The 21,237-nt window shown below is 36.2% G+C and overlaps 2 protein-coding genes across 2 annotated transcripts; one reads left to right on the top strand and one right to left on the bottom strand.

Moving 5' to 3' along the window:
• Positions 1-937: 937 nt before the first annotated feature.
• LOC148867271 (methyl-CpG-binding domain-containing protein 1-like) lies at positions 938-4,603 on the bottom strand. Its single transcript, XM_088978004.1, has 2 exons — positions 4,464-4,603; positions 938-1,669 (listed from the first exon to the last, which is right to left on the bottom strand). Exons 1-2 carry the CDS (start codon positions 4,503-4,505, stop codon positions 1,169-1,171), a joined length of 543 nt encoding a protein of 180 aa, XP_088834130.1. The 5' UTR covers positions 4,506-4,603; the 3' UTR covers positions 938-1,168.
• Positions 4,604-15,372: 10,769 nt separating this feature from the next.
• Positions 15,373-20,184, top strand: LOC148867272 (RING/U-box superfamily protein). Its single transcript, XM_088979466.1, has 4 exons — positions 15,373-15,513; positions 15,850-15,886; positions 16,051-18,302; positions 19,492-20,184. Exons 3-4 carry the CDS (start codon positions 16,164-16,166, stop codon positions 20,032-20,034), a joined length of 2,682 nt encoding a protein of 893 aa, XP_088835592.1. The 5' UTR covers positions 15,373-15,513; positions 15,850-15,886; positions 16,051-16,163; the 3' UTR covers positions 20,035-20,184.
• Positions 20,185-21,237: the final 1,053 nt, after the last annotated feature.

Below are 21,237 nucleotides of genomic sequence, written 5' to 3' on the forward strand. Positions count from 1 at the left end.
CATTGCTGTAAAACTAACTGGATCTTCTGCCCAAAAAAAAAAAAAAAAAAAGACAAAAAAAAAAACTGGAACCTTTCAGTCCAATACCACAAACTCCAAGGCGGAGTGGAGGATCCCAAAATACAATTAGGACCTTTGAGTCAGAACATATAGCTGGGGAAGTATAACCAAGGTCCACAGCAAAACAAATCCCATAAAATAGAGTGCAATGTTCAACCACTAGATTATTTGATAGACCATAAAACGGGGCAAAAGAAAAAGGAATAACATTGTGATGATTCCTCAAAACGAAACCACTGCCACCAGTACTAGGGTTACCCCCACATGCCCCATCAACATTCATCATAACCTCATTAGACAGAGGAGGAACCCAATGATTATCTTAGCTCTCATGGAAGCTATCGGCCTGCTGAGTACACCCAAAGAATCAATTTGAGCAAGTTGAACATGACTAGGAGCCTTTGTAAAACTTAGAGGGTAGCACATCTCCTATAGCCGATGTATAATCTTAGAGATTATGCCTTCGGAACTACAAAACTTGTTCTCTATGTAACACTAATTGCATTCTTTCCATATTTCCCATAAAATAACAATGGGTAAGCTACCAACAACCCAGCCCCATTGAGAGTCTTAGTACCTGCACTAATCTGCCAAGTATGAAGTCTACTACTATCAATAGAGTCCTCTGGACTAATAAATGTACAAACCCAGAATGGAAGTAAAATAACTCCAAATCTTAGTAGCAAGAGTACCTTCAATACAAATATGATGAACCGTCTCCTCCTTTGCATTCCTACAATAGACACTTCATAATGGATCTAGTTCAGGTTCAAACTCGGTCCAAGGAAGTTGCAAATTACCACAGAAGTATAAAAGGAAGATGGTTCCACATGAAAATTACAAAAGATTTATCACCCATGTGAAAAAGAAATAGGAATGATACTACTATTACAACACAAATATGATTAAAAAATCAATGATTTTACATGGTTAAGTATCTTATGAATCTCAATAAATCACAAGATACGCTGGCCAAGAAGCCTAACAGCAGAAATCAATCAAATGTGTGGAGGATAGCAAATACAATTCTGGCATAAAACCAACGCATTTTAACAAGCTTTGGAGAGAACTCTTGAGAATACTCTTTTTTTTATCAATCTGAGAATATTCAATCATCACCCACCTTTGACATTTTTAGTTTTTTATTACTGCTTGTGGAACCCCGTCCTTCCACACCTTTAGGAATTGTTTCCTCCATTACTTTTGGGACTGCAAAATTGAAGTCTGAAACAGCCACACCTTTGTATTTTGGATTTGCTTCTAGATACTTCTCTACCTCCGAAGGAGCTCGGACTTTCTTCCCAGTTGGTGTAATATAATAGGTATCCATTCTAGAGTAGTCTTTCCTCATCACAACTTCCCTCTCAAAACCATCTGGGGTCTTTGGTATGTTTGGCTTGTCAATGACCCAGGTACGAGTATTATCATACTCGATCTCAGCTAGGTCCTCACAGGAGATACCAGATCTGTTGCTACAGAACCATGGATCCTCAACAAATCTACTTCTGATGTCCTCGTATTCTTCTTTGGTTGGAATTACCCTCCATTTGAAGCATTTGCCACACTGTACAGCATATAGACTAACTGAGCCTGTGCCTCCCCTTGATTTCTACATGGAAAATGTGTACTATTCAGTAAACCATACAATCTCATACAAAGCTAAACAGACCTTTGAAGTTAAACCAAGCAACATAATCAGACTAGCATACATACATGACTAGATGTTCTGATTGTACAAAACCTTGGAAAAAGAAAGATAAATAAATAAACAGGTATTGAAATGAGAAACATAAAAGCATACACATGCAGACACCCCCCACCCACTCAGAGTGAAAACCTAAGCAGCCTCCAGAAACTTTTCTTTTTTATTTCTTGTTCTCTTTCTTTTTTTTTATTTCTTTTGAAGGGCTACACAATGGGGGGTAGCCCATCCCCCAATCCATAACCCCCCCGCCAACCCAGGTGCAGGCGGGATTCGATCCCAAGTCTCTGCTACGACCAGCAGGAGACCTTACCAACCAGCTGGTTAGCACATTGCTTTTACTTCTCATTCTTTTACTGATAACTGGAAAACATTTCTTTATCAGTAATTGGAAGGATCAAAAAGAGTAAAAAAGAACTCTACTCCCAACATGATTATAAAAGGATATTCATAAATGCCACTGAGTTTAAATACATGTGGTGACTGTAGTGTATTCCAACAGAAACCTGTTTTATACATTCCTTCATGGACATCTCTTTTCTAGATATTACAACCAACTAAATATCAGGGATACGCTTGCCTAGGAGGGACCTTCAACGTACCTATGTATTGGTGACCATTACTGAATTTGTAGCACCTGTCTTTTTAATAACTCCCCACTCACCCACCCACACACACACAGACACACACACATAAAAGGAGTCTGTTAGTGACCATTGCAGGCGGCTGGGCTCATCCAATTCATGGATGAGTTGTCACTGATGGAAGACTCTTCAGTAAAAGCACTAAAAGCTTCATATAGATTTCTTGTAAAATATCAAAAGACTGAACAAAGAAAAAATTATCATCAATGGACTGGAAGTAGGCAAATCTTGCTATGAAGTTTGGATAAAGCCTCAAAAGACTAACTAAATGAAAGGATGACTCAAAAAAAAAAAAAAAAAAGATCTTTGAAATTTAATAGAGTATGGACATTTCAAAGAAGCCCTAAACAAGTGTGACTGAAAGAGTATGGAGTCAGAAATCAAAAGGATTTTTAACAATTACAGGGTAGGGTTCTTGAAAGCTCATAGTGAGGTTTCTGAAGTATTTGGCATTGGCAAAAATGCACACCATATTGGAGTTATAGCACAAGCCTTTTGAAAGATGAATCGTGCCAATTATATGGCTTACTCCTTAAATATAAAGTCTCAGATACTGCCACTCATGAGTCATGAGTGGTGGGAAAGTGCAGTGCAGTGACAATTTCTTGAGAACTCAAACACAAACATTAGAAGTTGTGGCTAAATCATAACAGTGTGAAATCGTGCTCTAGGTCTTGTTACCAGTCCCATTCATGCCAGTTTCAGTGACTGATATGAACAGGTTCCGACATGTTTCCAAAATGTTCAACAAAGCAACTAAAATATAATTGAAACTCTGGTGACAGAGATGCCAGGAAATTGGATCTCTTCAATTTTACAGGTTTTTACCATAGTTTAAAATAGGAAATCCTAGTAGAAATGATCCTCTGTTAGTGAACAAGTTTAGAGACATTATAAATTTCAGAAAAATATACTATAACATTAACTCTTTCCATATAGCCAAAAGGCAGAAACCTACTTAAAGATGTCAATGAGCCTGTCTCAAAGGAAATTTGAAATTTCTATCTTAAATTAGCACCTTAAGATATCTATATGGTACTCATGTCTTTCAAATAGAATACCAATATCTTGGTAAACTATACCAAATATAAATTGTACCCAAAACTATGATAAAATCTCCTCAATTTTTCAGAAGAAAAGGACAAATAATTATTGATTCCAGGCAAAGGGGAGGATTAAAAAAATCAAAATGTAAGAAAAAAATATATATTTTAAAGAGTCCCATGAACGTAAACATGACTCTAACTCACATCTACTGCAAGTTCTTGCTGGGTGGCTCAGGACATGCTTTCATAGGTAAAATTTCTGAAAGATGAGATCCGTTAAGGGGGAAGCATTTGGTTATATGGAAGAGAAGCTTACAGCTGATAATCTTGATTCATCCAGCTAAAGACATTGTTACAGTAAGTATTGGATACAAGAATTCCTTCACTAACCAAAGGCCATCTCAGACCTGATCGCCAAAAAGGATTACAAAGGAAATCAGGATAAAACCTCTCTTGCATCCTTATATTTGTCTTAAATTCCAATTTATCTGGACATTTACCACTGTCCATTGAAACGCAGCTCATCCTATATACCATCTCATGCCAATCAATGCGAAACAAGAGTCCGCCTCTAGACTAACAAATCTCACTGACTCAACCTCACGTGACAATTTTTGTACGTTAATAAATTAGGGAAAGATGTCAAGAAAAAAAAAAACGAAAATCTAGCACATGGATTTCCAGAACGACTGAAAGTCAGAAGCAAAAACAGAATTTCAACTACCACGAACACTTTCCTTTGAGTTCATCGTTGAAATGAACTTAAATTCCTACAATATCGAAAGAATATATTGGAATGAATACATACCTAGATCGGAAGATGAACTTAAAACCCTGTTTTCTAAATTTTTCTGGTGAAACCAAGTTTTGATTAAACAAGATGGAAATTAAACTAAGCTCCATTTCCCCAACTTTCCCCTTTCAAAACTTAGATTGTAAGATAAAACAGAGCTAAGAAATGAAGTAGAACAAGCGATCGAATCACATTGAGGGAGAGGTGAAGATCCATACCTCTGAGGTTTTAGGGGTTGATTGACTGCCAGGTTTCATCATAGTTCAGCTCAGTTCTGATTCGAACACACGCGCTAGATACTCGTGGTCTGCGTAAACCATTGGATGAGCTACGAATATAAATGAGTCAAGCCTCAAAGAACGCTTCCTGTGAGCTAAGTTCACATGGAGTTCGGGTGATCATGGGCCGTGCTCTTCTTTGGGTTGCTGTGGGGGTGATCATGGGCCGGGCCCGGCCGGGGTTCCGGGCCTGAAACATAAGCCCGAACCAATGTCTACAGATCTCAGAGCAGGCCAGGCGTGATTTCGGGCCTATGTCTTTCATATTTTAGTGTGTACATGGTTTGTATGTGGCAAGTTTTTATGATGACAATGATATTATTTTATATTTTCTATATTTTTTTATATTTTTACATAACTGATTAGATTTAGATTTGATTTCTTTAACTATCATTTTTTTCCATATATTTATAATTCATTTTTTTGTTTGTAAATTTTGTTCCCTTAGTGGGAGGAAAATTTACATTTACAATGGTGTATGTGAAGGTGAGGGTACATTTCCTTTTAATTGGGTGAATTTTAATGGGAGCAAAGCTTTGGGCCCTAATGGTCTCAATGCTTTATTTTTCAAAACATACTAAACTATTGTTAGGGATTCAGTTTGCAAAGTGGTGAAGGCATTCTTTCACTCAAGGAAGTTATGTAGGATTCTAAATAAAACTTTTATCTCTCTTATTCCAAAAAAGAAAAACCTAGAATCAATGGATAGTTATAAACATACAAGTCTTTGTAATGTCATTTATAAAATTATTTCTTAGATTCTGGTCAGTAAAATCAGACCTTTGGTGGACAAAATTATCTCCCCATTTCAAAGTGCCTTTGTGCCAAATAGACAAATCAATGAAAATATTTTAATCGCCCATACGATTCTATGAAGAAGATGAAGGGTAGGTCCAGTTTGATGGCTTGTAAGATTGACATGGAAAAAGCTTATGATAGATTTGAGTGGGATTTTATTGAGAAAATCTTGAAAATATTTGGTTTCCATGAGAAATGGGTGGGCTGTGTTATGGAATGCATCAAATTTGTCTCTTACCAGATTTTGATTAATGGCAAGTCCTCCAGAAAAATCCATCCCACTAGAAGCATAAGGTAGGGAGACCCTCTTTCTCTTTACATTGTTGTTCTTTGTATTGAAGCTCTTGCAAGACTGTTGGAGCAAGAATCTTAGGATGGTGGTAACCCTATTGGCTGTAGAATTTCTAGGGATGCTCCCAAGATTCCTATACTACAATTTGCAGATGATTGTCTTATTTTTGCTAAAGCCACTATCCCTGCAAGTCTTAAAATCAAAGAAATACTTGATGACTATACTAAGGCATCAGGGCAAAGCCCTAACTTTGCCAAATCTACAGTTATTTTTTCCAAAAATATGCCCATGAGATTTAGGAAATTGTTACCTAAAATTATGGAAATCCCCCCTGGAAGTGAACTCCAAATCCTACTTAGGGGCACCAATCAATAATGGTAGGGTGATTAGAAATACATTCCAAGATCTCTGTGAGAAAATTGTTGGTAAGTTGGCCAATTGGAAGAAGAATACCCCCTCTATGGCAGGAAAAATTACTTTTCTCAATTCTACTTTAAATATGATCTGTCAATTTATTATGAGATCTTTCCAAATTCCAAAAAATGTGATTGAGGAGATTGATAGGTGTCAAAAGAACTTCCCAACTCTAAGGGTGGAAAGCCGATTCATCTAATGAATTAGGAAAAACTTGCACTTATAAAAATAAGGGTGGTTTAGGGCTCAAAAATCTTATTTGGGTTAATGAAACTAATCTTGAAAAAATGGGTTGAAAAAATCTCACCGAGAAGACAACCTTTGGGTGAAAGTTGTAAAGAGAAAATACCTTTAAATAATAATTTTTGGATGTTAAAATCAAAAAAGGAGTTTCATGGGTATGGGAAGGGATTCTAAAGGATAGAGATCTACTTATCAATGGTATGGGGTGGGAGATTGGCAATGGTAGATCAATGAACTTCTGGAAAGATAGACGGTTTGGAGATAAGGCCATTGCTGATTTGATTTCTCAAGAAAACATTGTTACTGAGGAGCTTTTAGTGAGTGATGTAATTGATCAAGAAAGAAAAGTATGGAGGGAGAAAATCTGTAATCTTTTTCCAAACAATGTTTGGTTGAAGATCAAGGCCACTTTCATTCCTTCAGATCAAAAGGAGGATAAGTTGGTTTGGTGGTTTAATTTTAATGGAAAATTTTCTTCTAAGTTCGCTTACAGATTGATGTATAAATGTGTAATCATTTAGGCTGAGTTTGGAAGGAGTACAAATGCAAATATGTAGAGTGCAAAACCTTATATTTTGTATGTATTTATGCTGTATATATTTGCATTTGTACTGCTTCCAAACTAAGCCTTTGTGAATCCTATGAATGGTTTCAATTGGAATAAGATTATATGGAATCTCAAGTGGCCTCCAAAACTGCAAGTTTTTATGTTCCTTCTGCTGAATAATAGACTACCCACTAAGTCTTTTTTAAGATGTAGAGGAGTTAATATTGATGGAGGATGTAATTTATGTGGTGAGGAGGAGGATGTGAATCATATTTTCAGAGGTTGCTCATTTGCAAAGAACTATTGGTTGATTATCTATCCAACTATTCAAGGTTTGGACGAGAAAGAAAGATCCTTTAAGCTATCCTTGGTTTGAAGGAAAAAGTAGGGAAAGGAAAGGAAAGATAGAGAAGTCTTTACAAACATTGCATAGGTTTCCCTACCTTTCCTTTCATTTTTCTATCTTTTCCTTCAAACCAAACATAACCTTAGAGATTGGTGATTGGACCTTTTCAACAACTTACCGAATGAGGAGGAAAGGTCAAGGGAAAAATTCGTATTTTTTCTATGGAAACGCTGGAAAAGCAAAATCATTAGGGTTTTTAAAAATATTTCGATACCCCTACTAAAGTCATAGATAAAGCCTGTCTCCTTTGAGGATAGCATGATAGATATCAAGGGAGAGAATAGTATCAAGAATTGTAACTATATAAGGTGGAGCCCCCAGGAGAGGGGTGTGATTAAAATAAATTTTGATGTTTTGCGGTTGGAAGGTGGTTTGTGCACCATTGCTACACTTGCTAGGAACCACCTTAGTGAAGTGCTGGATTTTAAAGCCTATAAATTGGGCCTTGCTTCTATTAACAAAGTTCAAGCGTGGGCTGCTTGAGAAGCCCATAATTTGGCCTTGAATTTCAAGAATTATCCTTTCATTATAGAGGGAGACCCCAAGATCGTGATCTCTTGCCTTAATAAGGTAATGTCTTGCTCGTGGAACTTGCGGAATGTCATCTATGACTACTAGGAGCTGAAAGAGAGGTGCGAGAAGGGAATCATCTACAGACATGTCTTTCGTGAGGCTAATCAGGCTGTAGATTGGCTGGCCCACCATGCACATGAAGTCCAGTGATCGGTTAATGGTTGTGTTTGTCTAAACCTTTGTAAGCTTCCTTGGTCTTTTGCTTCTATTTGTTCCAGTGATTTGTGGAGACGTGTTACCCCCATCTTATGCCCCTTCTAGTCTTATCAAATAAATAAATAAATAATGGGAGGATGAGGTGGCATCTATCCATACAAATGGCTTCTATGGTTCAACAATGACTTACAATATTAAATGTCTTAATTATGATGCTTTGTCAAATTACACATTTGTCCCCAAGAAATTCAGTGATTAAAGGACAATTTATGTCCAATGAAAATTCTAGAAAATCAGGCCCTATTCACATAAGTATTATATAAAATATTACATATATAATATTTCATATTTAATGACATATAACATGTATATAAATTTATTTTATACATTATATAATATAAGATATCATATATAATATAAATTATAAGTGTCATATTATAATATTTATATATAAAATAACACACACACAAATATATATATATATATATATATAGGGTAGATTGGGTCTAGGCTGAACTTGAAGTATTAGGCCTAAGCCCAGAATTTTTGGGCTAGGTTTGTGCAGGTCGTAACAAGCCAAGCTGAAATGATCACCCTTAGTTGCACCTCCCCAATGAACACGTGAAATTGTGAACTGAAGATATGTATGCTACTCTCACTCTGTGTTGAATTAGGCAGGCTGTGTTACACTGTTACCAATGAGAATACAGCAGGTTTGTATCACACAAGGTTTGTTCTTTTGGGTAAATTGTGAAACTTCTCCGACTGAGGCTGATTTCTATAGAGAAATTCTCTAATAAGAAGCATGGAAATGTCCAAAATACCCATGCAGTTATTACTGAGGCTGATTTCTAGAGAGAAAAAAAAAAACAATACAAACTTTATGAATAGAAAGAAGAGTTTAAAGTTGTAGTTTTACATTTGAGCAAATTATATGAAGGCAAATTTGGAAAATAAATCAATTTTGGAAAAGAGATAGGAGAGGCATGGATAGTGATTGATATGAAGAAAAAATTAGGAAAACAAACATTTTGGTCAAAAGTAACTACATGGGTATTTTAGGCATTTTCATGACTCTTGTTAGAGGATTCTAATAGAGGGGTCTACTTGCAACTGTATTAGAAAGTTTAGGAGAGGTAATTGTAATTACCAAACTTCAAGAGAGGTCTTAGCAACAATGAAAAACTTTAGGTGAGGTTTCAACAATTTACCTTTTTTTTAAAAAACAATTTTCATAACCAAATCACCCTTGAATGGTGAGTTAGAGGAAAAGGGTCTTTTTCAGTTTTCAATTTTATTGTTTTTTTCATTTTTAATGTTTTGTTTAAATTTTTTTTCACATTTTTCTATTTTCTACAATCTATAAAATTTCCTGTATATTTTGTTATTTATTTGCAATTTCTGTGTTTTTCTATAATTTTTGGTGTTTTTCTAAAATTTTTATTTTCTGATTTTTTTTTTCAATTTCTATAGTTTCTATAATTTAAAAATAAATTTTTATTTCCTGTGCAATTTCTATAACTTTTTATATTTTTTGTAATTTATGTGTTTTTATGTATTTTATATTTGAAATTTTTTAAAACTTTTTCCTTTTTATGTCTAAATATTAAAATATATGTATATATTCTATATTTTTCTATGAAGGTTAAAATGGTAATATATTAACACCCGTTAGTCTCTTTAACTTTAAGTTGGTGACATGGTGAGTTTTAGACAATTTCCCATAAAATAATGACCTTTTATGGACAAGAGGTCATTATTAAAAGAGGCAATTTTATCCTATCCAAGTATTGGCAACCCTCCACCCCCACGTGGAAAAGTTACTTATTATTATTATTATTATTTTTGCTTTAAGTAATAATGGTATTTATTCAAAACAACAGAGATTAATGATTCATTACATCCCATACTTATATACTCACTTGGGAGATTGGTAAGGTGATACCCAAGAAAAATAAATTTTCCGTAGACTCCATATAAATCTGAAAAAATAAAAAGAACATGGATATCTTTGTCAATGGAAACTAGAATCTCATTTGATCAACTTTCCCCCTCTCAAAATCCAAAAAACCGAATGGGCCCTAATGTTAATGCTTCAACTTCAACCGGGGAATACAAATAAAGAGGGCAAGGTTTTCGAACAGTCGTTGACCCGGACAGTTAGGTTGTTCGGCCTGGGAACAATTTAGGCAACCAGTTCTGTTTTCCCTAGCCAAAAACTATTGAATTGGTCAATGGCCCATTGATCCAAACGATCAAACCATTGACCCGTTTAACCCATTGAACGGTTTTTAACCGTTTTTTATTTGAATTATTTTTTAATTTTTTTGTCAAAATGAGCCATCAGTTCGAACCGTCAACCCAAAAACCGGTGGCCAGAATGGTTCCGATTCCAGGTGAGTTTTTAAAACATTGAAGGAGGGCATAGACCTAGCTATGATAAATGCATCATTATGATCTCTCACCACCATTAGATAAATCAACCCAAAATCAAAATCACTTTGGAAACTGGTTCCTAGTTAGTGATTCAACTGTTTGATATGAATCGATTAGCTCGTGATGTTTTAAAATTAAAAAAAGAAAGTTAAAATAAAAATATGGCCCCAAAAGCCATTGTTTGGGTTAAATTGGTGAAAAGTTTGATCGCTTGGTTCGGTGGGTTTTTGACTAATTCAATGGTGTTGTGGGAAAATAGTGATTCAAGGGTGAAACCAAACCAATACTGACCCAAACCGATACGAGCAGTCCAACTATTAGGGCCAAAAATGGTTTCTAAGCCTTGATGATGATGATGATGATGATGATGATAGTAATAATAATGTAATATAATAATAATGATGAGAAAATATTTAGAAATTATTATTATTATTATTACTATTATTATTGTTGTTTGTGTTGTTGTTGTTATATGAATTATCTATGTATTATTTAATTACATATTTACTTTTTTTTGTTATTTGTTTAATTATTTATTATTTCATTATTTTAATTAATTAATTATTTAATAAAACAACAATTATATAGTTTCTTTAGTTATGTAGAAGTAACTACATCTTAGAGAAGGTCGAAACTTAAAAGCCAATAGAGATATAGGAGAAGTCTAGAGAGATGTGTGATAGGTATTCGAGTTAAACAAAATCTAGCATAATCTACAATTTAGGGCTCATTTGGTTCACGAAAATAGTGATCTTGAATTAGAATCGGAATGGGCTATTCCGATTCCAATTGTTTGGTTGGGCAGAATTGGAATCCCATTCCCATTCTCGTTGGAATGGCATTCCCACATTTCAGGGAATGGTCATTCCCTCACCTCCCTTGGAATGGAATCCCATTTCAACTCATTCCAATTCCGATTTCAATTCCTGTCTAAATCAAGTAGACTATGGGAATAGACCATTCCAATTCTGATTTCAAGGGATTTTGATTTGATTTCAATTTTGATTCTAACTACGAATCAAACGGATCCAAAACTTAATGGGCTGCCATCTCATAATTAGTTTCATGCAAAATTACATGGTTTTAAAAAATGAAAATTCAAAAAAAAAAAGAAAAAAAAAGGAACAAGGATTTTGGAGCAAACACAAACCATATTAACATGAGTAATGATTATTTCCTAAAATGGGAAAAATGCCATTCTAGCAAGAATGGGAATGAAATTCCTATTCCATCCAACCAAACAATTAGAATTAGAATATGACCCATTCGGATTCCAATTCCAGACATCTATTCCCACAAACCAAACCGGCGTTTAGTATATAATATAAATAAGAATTGCACTCAATCATAAAATATTATCTACAAGAAAGAATTAAAATTGATGGGATTGGTCTCCTACCAAATATTATTGATTTCAAGAACCAGTACAGGAGTATTAGGGCCTTGTAGTTAGAACTTAGGACATAGTTTTAATCTACACGAAAGCATCCATAATATAAGTTGGCCCTCATAAAATCCTGACCCACCAACTACTCCCCACAAATGAAAAAAAAATAAAAAAAGGGTTTAATCGGCAAGAGCACGACGCAAATAATGTCCTTTGGGCAAGAGTTATGCAATGTGGATTATAACTAGGCAAAAGAAATAATATGGTATACCTGCATCACCATTGAACAATACGATGTACTCATTATCTAAGCTTGAAGAAAACTACTATTCTCAACTCTAAAGACACTCAGGCTCCACCCCGTGTACCGTGTAGTATCAGTGGAGTACTGGAGATCTGGAGCCCACCTAAGACACCAAGCCTCAATGTCTACCAATATCTCATGGCTGAGAATTCTTGAACAGAAGGGTTGGTTTGTGCAGATGCTCATGGTAGCATTGCTCAATTAAAAATCTCTTGCTACATCACCCATTACGCAATATATCTTGTCATTATTCTTGAGTGAGTCAGAGTTCTTTACTTCATTTTCCCATGAGAAAAACAAAATAAAATAAAAGGGCTGATTTAACGAAATACCAATTCATTTTTTAGATTAGTATAGGGATCGGGAGAGAAAAGTTTTCAATATTTGAATGGGATAAAATTGACCCTTTTAATAATAAATTTTTATAGATGAAATATTTCTCAAAAAAATAATTACCCAAATAAATAATTTACCCAAAAGTAAACTGGCCGAAAAGTAAAAGGTGGGGAAATAAAAGACAAAATAAAAAACATTTTTTTTCAAGTATCTATGCTTCCAACGATATCCCTTCTTTATTTGGTGGTACCACCATATCTATATCCAGTCATCTACAGCAATTCCTTTTCTTCCATTTACTTCCTCACTAAAAACGCAAAATATCATTTCCTGAGGAATTCTAATTACATATTCTGATCAAAATGAATTTGTATAGGAGTTGATAAGATACCATGGATTTAGTAGTTACTACCTCAAGTGGGAGTTCAAAATCAACCCCCCACAATGTCCCACAGCACATCTCCACCGTGTATTGAGAGTATCTTTCGATGATGGCATAAACATTTTTGGGATTATTGCTGGGAGATGTTTTTAATACACGGTGGGAATGTGCTATGGGATGTTGTGGGGGCAGATTTGGTCTCCTCAAGTGGGACCTGGGCACTGAGGCTCTACATGATGTACCAGCCAAATGGTCATGAAAGCAACCATATATAAATAGGAATCGGAACTGAAACCCCTTTTGCCACATGTTTTTAGGCCAGTGTGGTTAAACTCTTCGGTATGAACAGATCAGTCCATGGCATTTTAAAAAACTAAAAAATAATAATAATTAATTAAAATAAAAATTGGCCCATAAATCATTGTTTGGGTTGAATGGGCTTAAAAATTAAAAATATAATAAAATATTGTTTGGGTTGAACAGGTTGACAGTTTGATGGTCCAGATCCACAGACTACTAACCAATTCAACGTTTTTGGGAAAAAATAAAAAAACAAATTGGGGCTGAAACAGAACTGGTACGATAACTGGTTTCTAGGCTGAACAGTCTGACTCAATGTTTTAAAAGCCAACCCAGAACCGGAACCACTTCGGCCACTGGTTTCCAGGACAGCGGTTTGACCATCCAATTTGAACGAATAATCCATTCCAATTTAAAAAATAAAAATAATGATTAAAACAAAGAAACGGTAAAAAACAATTGTCTAGTTTGAATGGGTTAACAGTTCCGACTGCTTGGATCAGCAGGTCATTGACTAAATCAACGGTTTTTGATAAAAGACCAGGTTAAAGTGAAACAGAACCGGTTACCTAAATAATTTCCAAGCCAAAAGGTTCAACTGTCCGGATCAACGACCCATGGTCCGACTACCCAATCAATGAAGGTTTGAAAACCTTGATAAATATGGTGTGAGCGACCCATATGATTTGTACAACTCCGCTTTTGTTTCTTAGCTTAATATATTTAATATTTTTTTTCTTTCTTTTTTTAGTTATATATAAATTTTTTCATCAGGAGGTTAATAGAAAATGATGAGGTTAGAAACTTTATTCTTCCTTCTGTTTTTTTGGTTATATTTAAAGATTTATCTCTTTTTTGCTATTAAAAATTCATAGGAGAATTAATTTTTTCTGCGTACATAATTTGTATGCATGTATTTGAACTAATATGTAAGATTTAGCGATGGTTTATGTTCACATACAATGAAGGCACCTGCAAATCCATTTTTGTTATTTCTTTTTGTTTGTTCTATAATGACGACATTGATATATTTAAGGAATTATTGATATTAAAGACTCTAGGATACATGGCTCATGTGCAAATGCTAATGAATGTAGAATTCATGTGTATATGGTTATTTTCCTTGCCTCTTCTTTTTCTTTCATTTTCTTGATTTTGATTGAAGAGGTTGGTCATGGCATGATGATGGTGAAATTAAGGTGGTATTTGGTTTCATTGCCATTTTTTTCGATGTAATGATATGGTGTTTTTCTGTGGCAATGTTTAGAGATATTTAGTCCCACACTCCCATTGCTGTTTTATGAGAAAATGGTACCACAAGAGTCACATCAGTAACCATTCTTTGCAATGATCATCCAATGCAAAAAATTAAAAAAGGGAAAAGAAAGGAAAGCATCAAAATGGCATTTCCAGAAGTGATGCCATTTTTTGAGAACCGATGAAATGCATTATTTTTGCTATTTTTTAAGAAAAACGATTAATCGAACATCAAATTCGACTGATTTCTAAAAATTGATACTAATCATTGTAGGGATGCAAACAGATTATATTGGATTCAAAGCAAGGTATATCTGAATATGATCCGATAGCACACATCCTAGATCTGATCCCATCCGAAGATCTGGTTGGACTCATAAATGATGATTTGAATTCGAATCTGTTAAAGCTATCAAATTTCTGAATATGATCCCATCCTATATATACGTCTTTTTATAATAAATTTACAAAAAATGCAATATAACCGTATTTATAAATATATTAATATATAGGGGGTGATTCAAATTGGACTGGATTTTTCAATCGAATCCCATTATTTAATCCAAAAATCCAATAAAGGGTTATCCAAATCTAAAAAATCGGATCCGATTTAAATTACCGTTTTCTCCTGAAACGGTAATGGAAACAAACACTTCCTAAATGTGTATATTAACGAATATTTTCATGTATGGAATAATACAGGAGGGATTACAGGGTTCGGGACAAATGGTTAACACATGTTGCTTGGAACCCGGATCTCGTAAAAGTAAAAACCGTGTAAATACTCCCAGAGCATGACATCCAGCCGTACATCGGGAATAATTTATAGTAGATGTTCACGATGTGCGGCTGGATGCCGTGCTATCAGATCCCGTATATGTTGCTTTGGCCTGGCTTTGGGTTTTTAACTGTGGTTAATTCGCATAAGCGCAAATGAGGTAACCATGGTTACTTGTTTGGTTAACATCTAAATTTCTGATTTTCTAAATATAAATACAAGTAAATACCCCCTCTTCTCCCCCATGCCCGAATTGTTCATGACTTCGCACAGAAAAGATAAATAAATATATATAAACGTAGAAAAACTTTCTATTCTCCCCCTCCTTCCCGATGATTTTAGATTGAGTTTCATCATCGATTGAGCAAGAGCTTACGGCCGGTACGTCTCGATCGGTCTATTGCCATTGGGAATCAAGTTTATTGTTTTCTGTATTGTTTTATCTTTATGGATCTTTTCTAGTAAATCTTGTGTGATATCTCTGATTTTTTTTTTCTATACTTTTTCAATCGGGAGATGGTGCCAGAGGAATTGGTGGTTTATTTTCTATCTGGATTTCTTGTAGAATATACTCATTTTGGGGTTTTAAATTTTTTTTTCTGTTGCATGAATGAATCTTTCTGGTTTTGCTTACTTGGTATCTCGTTCCTGCATCGCTTATTGCTTATTCATTTCCTGGTAGTTTGAGCTTTGATCAATTTGAGTGTTTCGATGCAGGAGTATGAGTATTATTTTGTAATTGCCAGACCGAGTGGTACGCTATTTTTCGCTTTGTTTTTTCTCCTTCTTGATTGTGACGATCAATTGTCGATTTTCTTTATTAATTTGATTCATCTGTAACAGTGGTTCTGTAATTCTGTTCCCAAATTTTCCTTTTATGACGATACATTTTCTTTTTTTTTTTCATTTTTCTTTTAGGTTATGTTGATGCTGGAATTGGAATATTGGTACTGTATTGGTGATTTATAGATAGAGGTTGTGTGAGTGGTGGTGAGGATCTTGAAGACGGTATTCTTTTGCATTGTATAAAAATGGCAGCAGTGGTCGCTAAGGGTAGTGGTAGCAGTGGAGGTGGTGGTAGTAGTGGCAGTCAGGTGTCTTCGTCCTTATCAATCCAAGAAAAGGGGAGTAGAAACAAGAGAAAATTTAGGGCTGATCCGCCTCTAGGGGATTCAAACAATCTCCCTTCTTCATCTCAAACTGAATGCCCAACTTATGAATTCTCTGCTGAGAAATCCCAAAATAGTCTCAATTATGAGCAGCAGGGTGCCTGTGATCTATGTGGCCTCAACCAAGACCATATCGATGCTCCAAAACCTGATATTAGAGTGCCAGGTATCCCAGGATCATCTGAGGAAGGGTCCACTCGGCCTAAGGAGGAGGTAGAAGAAGAGTTCCAGGATGCTGATTGGAGTGACCTCACGGAAAGCCATCTTGAAGAACTTGTCTTGAGCAATTTGGACACAATTTTCAAGAGTGCAATCAAGAAGATTGCTGCATGTGGGTACAATGAGGAGGTAGCCACAAAGGCTGTCTTGAGGTCTGGCCTTTGTTATGGGTGCAAGGACACTGTGTCAAATATTGTGGATAATACATTGGCTTTTCTGAAACATGGGCAAGAGGCCGATTCTTCAAAAGAGCACTTCTTTGAGGATTTACAGCAACTGGAGAAATATATATTGGCAGAGATGGTTTGTGTTCTTCGAGAGGTCAGACCATTCTTCAGTGTGGGGGATGCAATGTGGTGCTTGCTGATCTGTGATATGAATGTATCTCATGCTTGTGCAATGGATGGTGATCCTTTGAGTGGTTTTGGTGCTGATGAGGCCCCTGGGGGTAGTCCCTCTGTCGCTACTGTTCCCCAATTGAAGACAGAGGTTAACAGTTCTGAACTCAATCTTCCAAATCCCATTATACCAAATCCAATTTTCCCTTGCTCCCATGGTCCTCACTCAGATTCTCCCACTGTGACAGGAATCCCAAATTTACCTAATCCACGTAGCCCCCTTGTTCTTGAAGGTCTACCCCCGGAGAAAGAGAATTCAACGTCCACCTCTGATGGTGCTGATAAGCCCTCAGGTGTTATTGGAGAACGTCTCCAGATGACATCCCAATCTTCTGTCCCAGAGGAGAAGTCAGGTGGTGGTAGAAAGGGCCATTCCAGTAGTGCAAAGAGAGAATCTATTCTTCGACAGAAGTCACTCCATTTGGAGAAAAATTATCGAGCATATGGGTCCAAAGGAGCTCTGAGAACAGGGAAGCTTAGTGGCTTGGGTGGCTTGATCTTGGATAAGAAACTAAAGGCCGTCTCTGATTCAACTGGTGTGAATCTAAAGAGTTCTTCCTTAAAGATGAGTAAATCGATGGGAGGAGAAGCATCTCAAGCTGATGGAAGCCATAACATTTTAACCAGTGCTGGACTTTCTACTCCAGCTTTTAACCCTAAAACTGTCAATCCTCCACCTGCATCACCTATAGCCAATTCCCAATCTGTGATACCTGCTGCCAGTACTGAGTTTTCTCTCTCATTGCCTTCAAAAATAAGCAATTCTTCAATGCCTATCAGTTGTAATACTGATACTCCTGATTGTAGCTATTATGGGATTCCATATGATAAAACCCTAGGTCGATGGGTCCCACAGGACAAGAAGGATGAGCTGATAATGAAATTGGTCCCCCGGGTGCGGGAATTGCAAACCCAACTCCAAGAGTGGACAGAGTGGGCTAACCAGAAGGTCATGCAGGCTGCTCGTAGGCTGAGCAAGGACAAGACTGAACTTAAGGCCCTAAGGCAAGAGAAAGAAGAGGTGGCACGTCTCAAGAAGGAAAAGCAAACATTGGAAGAAAACACCATGAAGAAGTTGTCTGAAATGGAAAATGCACTATGTAAGGCTAGTGGCCAGGTTGAACGGGCTAATGCTGCTGTTCGCAGGCTTGAAGTGGAGAATTCAGAGTTGAGGCAGGAGATGGAGGCTGCTAAGTTGCGAGCTGCAGAGTCAGCTGCAAGCTGTCAGGAAGTGTCAAAAAGGGAGAAAAAGACACTGAAGAAGTTCCAGTCATGGGAGAGGCAGAATACCTTGTTTCAGGAAGAGCTTGCTACTGAGAAGCGGAAGGTAGCTCAACTGCAACAGGAAGTACAGCAAGCTAAAGATCTCCAGGATCAACTCGAGGTAAGTTTCTGTAGAGAGGAAATTTTTAAGTACCTGGTGAAGGGTGGTATGCTAATGACATATAACTGTATAAATTGCATACATGCAGGAAAAGGAAAAGGCAGGGGGTATATATGCTATTACCAGAGGTCTCCTTTACCAACAAACTGATCTGGTTGGATGCTGAAAATAGAATAGAAATGATTGCATTCATTTGGGCAATGGGAGAAGGATACTGCACTTTTCCAGAAAAAAAATGCCCATAAAAGGATACTGAAAGAAAATCCAATCAGGTCATTTTGTGGTTAGGATGTTTCTCACCAATTTTGCATGGACACACACACATACATGGATCAGGTTTTGATGCATGTCCAAGTCTAATTTGGCAAAGATTTTCTTTTAAAAGGACCTGTGGACACACATTATAGTAAAGTAAAAACTATTAGGGTCCGTTTGGTTCGTAGTTGGAATCGGAATTGGAATGGTCCATTCCCATAGTCTGTTTGGTTCAGACAGGAATGGGAATGGGAATTAAAATCAGCAGGAATGGGATTTCATTCCCAAGGGAGGGGCAGGGAATGGCCATTCCCTCAAATGGGGGAATGCCATTCTAGCAGGAGTGGGAATTTGATTCCGATTCTGCCCAACCAAACAGTTGGAGTCGGAATAGCCCATTCCGATTCCGATTCCAGACCCCTATTCCTGCAAACCAAACGGACCCTTAGAATAGTTGATACTTTTTTTTTATAGGAAATATGACATTTATGAATCATACATCTATTCATTGATGTCAAATAATCAGGGAGAAAAGGAAAGTATTACATGGAATTGTCCTTCAAGAATGCATAGTTTCTGAATCCAATGCATGTCCCAAAAGGACACTTCATCCATTTAGGAAAGTCCATGCAAAACTGTTTCCCAGATAAGGCCTATTAGCACATAGTAGCAAGGTTCTCTCCATCTGCATGTGTCACAAGTACTTGTTTGCCATCAGCAAGCCACTCTTATGTTCTCTCTACCAGATTCTACGTGACGCGTACCTCAGATTTCTCTGTATACTTCAGTTTGAATGCCTTATTTTACAAAATGAGACGTCTTAAACTTGACATATCTTTCTTTACTATTTTATCCATTTTAGTTGGATTCTTAAAAAATACTCTGTTTTTTTTTTACTGGGTGCTTTCTCATCAAGCTTTGGAAAAAATTACAGGCTAGATGGAAGCAGGAAGAAAAAACAAAGGAAGACCTAGTCATGCAATCCGGTGCTTTAAGAAAAGAAAGGCAACAAATTGAGGCTCGGGGAAAACAGGAGGAGGACATTATAAGACAAAAGGCTGAAAATGATCTACAGAAATATAAAGATGACATCAAAAGATTTGAGAATGAGATTTCCCAGTTGAGGTTGAAAACCGATTCCTCAAAAATAGCAGCACTGCGAAGGGGCATTGATGGAAGTTACGCTAGCCACCTGACTGATGGAAAAAGTATTCCAGCTCCCAAGGGGATCCAAACCCCTTACAAATCTGAGATTTTTACCGATATTCAGGACTATTTGGGGACCAAAAATCTGAAACGTGAAAGAGAGTGTGTTATGTGCCTCTCCGAGGAGATGTCTGTAGTTTTCCTCCCATGTGCCCATCAAGTTGTTTGCACAAAATGCAATGAGCTCCATGAGAGACAAGGAATGAAGGATTGTCCTTCTTGTAGGACCCCCATCCAGCGGCGTATTTGTGTACGTTATGCTAGTTCTTAGCTTGAAAAACCAACTTTTTTGCAACTGTGAAGCATTTTGAATAATGATTTAAGGGGTTCCTTGGAAATGAATAATGCACCTTGAGTATTTCAGAGTTTAGACAATCAAGTTGCCCTTATAAATTTCATACTTCGTGTTGATTCCCTATCACTATGTCTTCTTTATTGTTGGATATATTTTTACCAATGAAATCACTTATTACCACAGTTTCACCATTTGTTCCTTGTCATTTTCATCCTACCTTTTACAGATGAGAGCTTAGGAGTTATGTGACATCTTCACATCGTTAGGTTTCAGGATCTGGGTCATTTAATATTCAGTGCAATTATGTTGTATTTATTTTATTTTCTGATTGTTTTTTTGAGGTCTGAGTGGCTGTTAATTGATGACTTAGATCTTGCATATGAATGGCATTCCAAGAGAGAACAAGAGTCCAACTGATTATTGGGGTTTGTTAGATTTAGATTATGAACAGAGTTTTTCAGATAACAAGAAAATGCCTGTTTTTAGTTGGTTTTTTTCCTTATCATTTGAAGCTTTGTTCAAAATCATTTTATAGAAGTTCGTCAGCCAACAATGGAAAAATATTGTACATGCTTCAGATCACAAAGCAGTACCTATTAGATTTCTTCTGTTTGTACAGCTGGGCTCTACTATTCCATCAGTCATGATTCTTGTTCTTGATGTATCAGTGAGAAACAGATATTGATGGGCTGAGAATGCCATGATCCCATGGAAACCAAAACAGACTGCATTTGGGTTGAGAATGTAGAGACTTGAGAGAGCCCATGAAAACCAACTTTGGGGATACCTTGTTAACAATTTTGCTTCTCACAGTTTTTGTCGAAGGATAGAAGTTTATCATATCTTGGTCATTCTATTGTTTAGAACTGGTGTTTGATGTCTTTACACTGCATATCCTTGATCAATGTGCCAAATTTTCTTGTTTCATGGTCTGTCTATGCCACTTAGGATGGATCGTACTTGTTATTCAAGAATTTTTGTGGCGGTCGAAAAATCAATCTCTCTCTCTCTCTCTCTCTCTCTATATATATATATATATATATATATATGTATTTATCTAAAGTGTGAATAGATATCATTGGTTTATGGAATTTTTACTAGATGTGAAATGCTCCATCTCTAAAGTTTGAATCGGATGAACAATGGTAAAAATGTAATTTTTATTTTCTATTTAATGCT

Source organism: Nelumbo lutea, chromosome 3, assembly GCF_056320005.1.
Source record: "Nelumbo lutea isolate HS-2025 chromosome 3, American lotus-T2T, whole genome shotgun sequence".
Lineage (NCBI taxonomy): Eukaryota > Viridiplantae > Streptophyta > Magnoliopsida > Proteales > Nelumbonaceae > Nelumbo > Nelumbo lutea.

Excerpts from the sequence above, each read along its gene's own strand:
- LOC148867271 (XM_088978004.1), bottom strand. The coding sequence starts at position 4,505 with ATGATGAAACCTGGCAGTCAATCAACCCCTAAAACCTCAGAG. Across the intron at positions 1,670-4,463 it reads CAACCCCTAAAACCTCAGAG|AAATCAAGGGGAGGCACAGG; the intron begins GTATGGATCTTC and ends TTTTCCATGTAG.
- LOC148867272 (XM_088979466.1), top strand. The coding sequence starts at position 16,164 with ATGGCAGCAGTGGTCGCTAAGGGTAGTGGTAGCAGTGGAGGTGGTGGT. Across the intron at positions 18,303-19,491 it reads ATCTCCAGGATCAACTCGAG|GCTAGATGGAAGCAGGAAGA; the intron begins GTAAGTTTCTGT and ends AAAAAATTACAG.